Source organism: Hordeum vulgare, chromosome 3H (assembly GCF_904849725.1).
Source record: "Hordeum vulgare subsp. vulgare chromosome 3H, MorexV3_pseudomolecules_assembly, whole genome shotgun sequence".
NCBI lineage: Eukaryota > Viridiplantae > Streptophyta > Magnoliopsida > Poales > Poaceae > Hordeum > Hordeum vulgare.
Window position 1 is genome coordinate 557220157 of NC_058520.1, and position 7066 is coordinate 557227222.

At 43.0% G+C, this 7066-nt stretch overlaps 1 protein-coding gene across 1 annotated transcript; it reads left to right on the top strand.

Moving 5' to 3' along the window:
• The first annotated feature begins 3579 nt into the window (after positions 1-3579).
• LOC123440593 lies at positions 3580-5933 on the top strand. The gene is made up of 4 exons (XM_045117157.1): positions 3580-3990; positions 4070-4216; positions 4303-4434; positions 5530-5933. Exons 1-4 carry the CDS (start codon positions 3817-3819, stop codon positions 5689-5691), a joined length of 615 nt encoding a protein of 204 aa, XP_044973092.1. The 5' UTR covers positions 3580-3816; the 3' UTR covers positions 5692-5933.
• The last annotated feature ends 1133 nt before the right edge of the window (positions 5934-7066 follow it).

Here is a 7066-nt window from a genome sequence, read left to right on the forward strand (position 1 = left end):
ATATGAAAAAATGTCCCAGAATATGAAAAAATGTTTCAGAATTTGAAACAATGTTCCGGAATTTTTATAAAAATGTTCCAGAATTTGAAATAAATACTCCGGAATTTGAAAAATGTAAAAAATTATGAAAAATGTTCCAGAATTGTAAAAATGTTCAGTTATTTGAAAAAATGTTCTATCTTTTCAAAAAATGTTTGGGATTTTTAAAACTTGTTCTTCAATTTCGGAAAATGTTTGTGTTTTTTAGAAAAATGTTCTGGATTGTCAAAAAATGTACTGGGTTTCCATAAAATATTTTTCAAATTCGGAAAAATGTTTCTGCTTTTTTTCAAAAAAATCTTCTGGATTTCAAAAATTGTTATTCAAATTCGATTTTTTTTCTTTACCTTTTTTCTAGATTTTCAGAAAAGGTTCTAAAAATGGTCTGGAGTTTCAGAAAATGTTCTGGATTTTCTAAAATGTTTCTCGAAAAATGTTCTTGTTATTAGAAATTTGTTTTCAGAATTCAAAAACTGTCCTTATGTTCAAAAATTGTTCACGTTTATGAATTTGTTCAGGATTTTTCAAAACTATTCTCATTTTCAAAATTTGTTCTCAATCTTTAGAAATTTTGTGCTTTTAAAAACTTGTTCACGCTTTCAAATTTGTTCTCCTGTTTAAAATTTTGTTCTGAAAATTTAAAAAATGTTCGTGCTTTAAAATTAGTTCACAGTCCAAAATTTGTTCTGGTTTTTTAAAATTGTTGTTAGTTTAAAATTTTGTTCTCAAGAATAAAAAACTGTTTGTCTTTTAGAAAAGTGTTCTCAAATTGTTCCCTATTTTAAAAATAGTTCATGTTTTCAAAAAAGAATTTCAGAAATTCAACATTTGTACGTTTTGATAAAAAAGAAAAAAGTGAAAACTGAAAGAGAAACGACCCAAAAAAGAAGAAAAATAAGCAAAAAAAAAAGCTACAGCTTAGGGTGGGCATAAAAAACCGAAGACCGAAGACCGGACCGAAAAATCAGTGGCTGAAACAGAAAAACCAAATGACCAAATTTTGGGCTAGAAAATCGGTTGCCACTTTCAGAAAACCGAATTTGTTTCGATGATTTCGGTGTCAATTACCGATTGACCGAAATACAGAAGAAACATACTCCCTCCATCTCGGTGAATAAGTCATCTTACGAAAACCAAATAATCCCAAAACACTTAGGCACGATGCATTAACTTTCACCTCGTTTCTGGTTTTTTGACATGAATAAAGGAATCAACCAATAAGAGACGTGGAGCATGTATGTTTTTAATGACTTGAGGCTAACTAGCATAACAAGCATTGGTCAATTCATTGCATGTAATAGTATTAATTAGCAAATTAGCATTGATTTTTCTCGTTTTCCTCTCCGTCTTGGTCACGGTGCACAATCTAAGATGATTTATACACCAAGATGGAGGGAGTAGAATACGTTCAACTGCAGCTATTCATCAATGCAATCAAAACCCATTTACATATGACCCAGCTGTCCACCATAAAGGCTTCAGGAATCCTCCGGTGGGAAAGTTGCCTAAGAGCATGGTTAATAGTATAGCCAACTGCTGGCTATAAGCAGTCTTATAGTTCATCTTATAGCTAGTTTGTATAATAGTTAGCTATAAAAAAATACAACATTTGTCATATATGGCCCACCTTTTATTCTCACAAAACACCTAGGAACACATGCTAGAGCTGGCTCTTCACGAAGAGTCCGCTTCCCTTCTCTCTCCTCTTCTCTCACATTCAACTCAGCAAAAATATAGTATTTTAATTCTTATAACCTGCTGACTGTACCTTATTGTACTTGCTCTAAAAAAAAAACGTCTCGTTTCACGAGGAGTCCATCAGATTGGGTCGTGCCTCTCTTCTTGTTACTGCTCCTGACTCGCACGCGTCATCCTCACCCTTGAAGCCCCATGTGGCGTCTCTGCAGATTTGTTCATGAAGCAACTCGCGGCCTCTGTTCCTCGTCCTAGCAAAAATAGCGACGGCTGCTGCTAGTGCTCCGGGAGAAGAAGGACGACCGGCGGCAGAGGCAATGCCGGAGGGTGCCGGCACACCAGGAGAAGAAGGATGACCAGCAGAGACCAGCTCCAGCGGATGGCGACCAGACACACAGAGGAGGAGCTACAAACTGTGGAGGCAAGGCTGTACTCCTCGGTTTACACCGAAACCGAGCCGAATTTCTCGGTGCACCGAACACTCGGTTAGTGATTTTGCAGGAGACCGATCGGTCAGCAGTTTATAAATAAACCGATTTTTACAATTAACCGTAGAACCGAGCCGAACGGTTCGGTTGGATCTACAGCCGTTGTGCACGTACTGGGCCGGCCCAGTCGGGGTCGCCCTGTGCAAAGCCCCGACCGGTTGCCGTAGTGAGCGGCGAAGCTGCCTTCCTCATCTTTCAAAAAAAAAAAAAAGAAGCTGCCTTCCTCAGCGCAGCGCCGTGAGCTCGTCACGGAAGCCGAGCTAACGCCGTCCGCCCCCCGTACTATAAACCTTGCACGCCTCCCTAGGGTTCCACATCTCCGCCGCCACCAGGGGCCTCTCCCCCTGCCCTCCTTTCCCATTCCCCGTAGGAGACCCGAGAGAGAGAGAGAGAGAGAGAGAGAGAGAGAGAGAGAGCAAGCAGGAGCACGTGCTCGTCACCGGCGCGCTGCCCGACGACAATCCCAGCGTTTGGAGCGTGTGCACGAGATCCATCTCCTTCACACCTCCCCTTCCTCGACTCGGGACGCCAGGCCGTGACGACGACATCCTCTGCTTCTCCTGCTTCGTCTTCGGCTTCGTCGAGCCCGAGCGTCGTCGGCAATTCAGCCCCCCCTCACCGTCGCCTCACGGCCTCCCGGTCCTCATCTACGTGTCTTTAGGCAGCCTGGTGAGAATACGCATCCTTTCTTCTCGCTTGCTTGCTCCTAGGTGGTTGCAGGGGTCCTCCGTGCTCTGCCATGAACAACGTGGCATGAGCTCCAGCTCGTGGCCTGGAACCCCTCGGCTCCCCGCAGCTTGCGTCTCTGCAACCGTTAGTTCTGTCCGCACGCCCGTAGCTCGATCCCGCGTCGCCTAACACCTAGCTAGCACCAGCGGCCACCCTGCCCAACCGATCGTCGCCGCGCTGCGGCCCAAGATCTGGCCTTTGTTTAGCTCATAAGAATCCAGAACCTATCTTTCTCCAATCGGTGCTTGCAGCCCAGTGGTCAGCTCCTCTGCCTCCGAACCACCTAGTTTCGAATCCCGCCGAGGACACAAACACAATACGTTTATTTCTTTGCCTTTTTTTTATAGAGTGTACTGATGCAGTAGGCTACCTGTCGGATTTAACATTAGGGATGCCCTAACTGTTTTCATGTAAATCTTTTCTGCCCAAGTGCAGGGACGGGAGGCATGGGCGAGCAGTTGGTTTCTCCTGCAGTGGCTGGTGTGATGTCCGAAATGTCTATCCTAGGGAATTGGCTGTCTATTCTTATCGACCTTGGCCCACTGTGAGCCTTGTCTTGCATTCTTACTAAATTCTATGTAGGGTGAGGTTGTGATATTCTGAACAAGTTATTCACATTGCAGCTTGGTTGTGCTCTTTTCATATGACTGGAAAGAAGTGAGCAAGTTCTTCAGCCTGAAATCCTTCATACTTGGCGCCGTGGTGAATTTTCTTCTGGTTTCGCATGTTCTCTTTGTGATTGATGAAAAAGAGAAACATCGTGATGTCTTGTTCGTGTCTGTGGCAATGTTTTAAATAGCGGGCTACGGCAAATAGCGGCGAGCCTCTAAATCAGCTATAGCGGGCTATAGCGGCATATTTGTACATGATACCATTTAGAGGCACCCTGCTGAAAAGGCTATACCGAGGCTATAGCGGGGCTATAGCGGGCTATTTAAAACTATGGTCTGTGGTTGGATTTTGCACCGCTACGGTCTACGCTTTCTTTCTTCTGGTACATCGTGTGGTGATGAAAAACAGTCGCTCCGCGCGGTACTTGGTAAGAAGTGCATTTTACACGTATTAGGTTAATGCTATTGAGTACTGGGTACAAATTGCTAAAGGGTCCTTATTTGCAGATGGTCCTCGTCCTGCTGTGCTTTGTTTTTGGTTGCCTTGGGTTGTTGAGTGGTATATTTGCAGAGTATCAGAGTGATGGCCAATTCATAAATACTTTAGGTTTCATAGTGGTTTTGTTACTGAATGTTGCTATTCTGCTACCAGCTGTAAGTAATATTTTGAAAATCTAGTTGAACATTTGTATGCAAATTAACTCAACGCTTACAAATCAGAGGAAATGTTCTTTTTACAGGTGACTTGCAAGCCCATACCTGACGACGAAGCTACCATCTACACAGTGTTCATGTCGGTCATGAACGCCATTGATGCCTCCTTTTTTGTGTTTTACGCCGTCTGCCTCGGAAAGTTTGGCCGCTTTCTCGCGGTAAGTCCCCATTCCCCTTGAGGAAATTTCTCTCAAACTGCCAGCACTATCAAAATTGTGTATGACGTAGCAATTACCAGTTTAAAGACTTAATAAAGTACTAGTTCCAGTGTTACCAGTGCAAGTAAATTGTTAGTACATGTATTTATTAAGCAAAAGAACCAACCATGGTTGTGCTAGTAACAAGAAAAGAGGAAATGAACACACCTAAGGCCGCGCTTGGCATGGGGTATTTCAATACAAGTGTATTTAATTTACAAATGGAACTTACCGCACTGTGAAGGATACCGACTGTAAAGTAAACCACCGTCGGAGGTCTGTATTTTCTATACAGGTGTATTTGTTGGAGAAACGACAATCCAAACATGGCCTAAGTGGTAATAGATGCTCTGAGCTAGCCATTGAACCATGACATGCAAGCAGCAAAACTTTACTAGTGTCGCCAAGCATTGGGTTGTAGGCTTGTAGCTGCTCTTTCAATATATTAATGTCATCCCACCCGGTCATAAATACAAGCACAGCACCATCCCTTTCCTTTTGACAAATATGGCAGAATATGTTTGTAGTACTTACTAAATGTGGAATTGTTTTGTAAGTTCCATTTAACTTAGAAAAGATAAACTTCTATCTTCACATGGGAAACGAAAGGTGAGAGTTTGAGCTGACAGAGGAATGATGGGTGATTATTCGTGTGATGTTGTTCTGAGTTGAAGTTTAAGTTTCTGATCCTACTGCCGTAGTTATTTATTTGACTATGTACTGCCATGGTTATTGCTCCACCTGTAATTTAGAAGTTACCCCAATAATGCTTTCTCTACTCTCTGGACATGCTTGTTGAGATTCACCGGATAGATGAATCCATGTTATTTGGCATATCAAATGTATACTAAAAAGACATATGGGCTAAGTAATCATGGACCTATATGTTGTATTGTTGTTCCATAAGGCCTGGCTATTGGAAGTTCAGCACTCGGACCACCATACTTAACATGTGACACTTGACACATAGTTTTTTGCACTTTGGGGTGTTAGTTCTGTTTCATTCAGTGCCAATATCTATGCTCTGGTATAACTCTGGTGTTTTTTTTTACGCAGGTAATCAGTTCCGTGAATGCTGTGGGTGCACTTCTACAACTCCTTGCACTGAGTGTGATTGCAATACTGAAAGGGCTACGGAAGGGGTTGCGTAAGGTGCAGAACTGGTGTCGGTCATGCGCTGCAAGCTGCCGTGACTTTCTTCGCCACCACAGGAATTAGTGAACTGGGGCCATGAGAGTTTAGCTGGAGTAGGAGAACTACTTTGCCGACGAAAACTAATACGCTTGTCATGTGAAACGAAGTTCTGTAATAATATGACCACCTGACGATCAGGATATGTCGCCGGTGTTCACTGTTTGCAGTTTTATTCGTAGGCTTTATTTCTCACTTTGTAGGAGACAAGTTAATAGCGTAACGGCAGAACCATATATGGGTCATCCTTTCAATGTTAGAAGCTGCAATTTTCTTATATCCCTGCCAAAAAAAAAAAAAGTGTTTAGTGTGCATTCTTTCTATAATTACGCCAGGATTTAGCTTGTTTGCTTTCTTCTCTCCTGCTCCCTGGGTGTTTGTTGGCATGGTCTTATGCTTGTTGCACTCTCAATGCAGCTGTGGCCTGTCACTCTGGTATCTGAATTTGGCTCTTCAGACTTTGCCCTGTTTACCTAACCTCAGTCTGTCTATTTTTGAAATAGAATGATAGGGGTTTACATAGAATATGGACTGGAAGGCAGTTATAATACTTCTATTAAAAATGAGACAATATGAATAGTTGGGAAAATTTACTACTTGGAACCAACAAAAAATAGATCCATCTTCAGTTAACTATTTTTTCCGAGGAACCAAACGATCCTTAAGTACACAAGTGCATAGAACCAGAATCAAAGTTAATCATGGAACCAAGTGGTTAGTTGATCTCCTTTCAATAAAACAAAAGTGGTTAGTTGATCTTCTATTGTCCTTTAAAAGCCACGAGAAAGATATTGTCGGTGGAGCATATGCAAACTATTTTCAGCCAGGCAGAACTATGTCTACATCGGTGTTGGGACATACCCAAGACTAACGATTTTTTTTCAAAACTACTACGTATTTTATAATAAATTCAAAAAGCATATGTGCATTTTTAAAAATATCAAAACTAGCACCCCGTCAGTCTCTGGTGGGCTGACGGAGGACCAGTCGGCCTGTGGGAGGCCAAAGTGGGCCTGGGGTTGGCCGACGGGTCCGAAGAGCCCCTGGATAAGGCTGGCCGAGCCATCTTCCTCCTCATTTTCTGGTTCCTCTTCTCTCTCTCGTTTTTCTTCCCTCATTTTGTCCCCCCTCCGATCTCCTCCATCCTTCACCCATTTCCCTATTCAATCCGCTGAATCAATAGATCCTACCCATCTCCACCGGCACAAAATGAGACCGTAGGCCGGCCTTATCCAGGGGCTCTTCGGCCTCCTGGAGGCCGACGGGCCCTCTTCGGCCAACCCCAGGCCGTAGACCGTAGGTCGGCACAAAATGAGACCGTGGGTCGGTGGAGATGGGTAGTATCTATTGATTCAACAGATTAAATAGGAAGATGGGTGGAGGATGGAGGAGATTGGAGGGG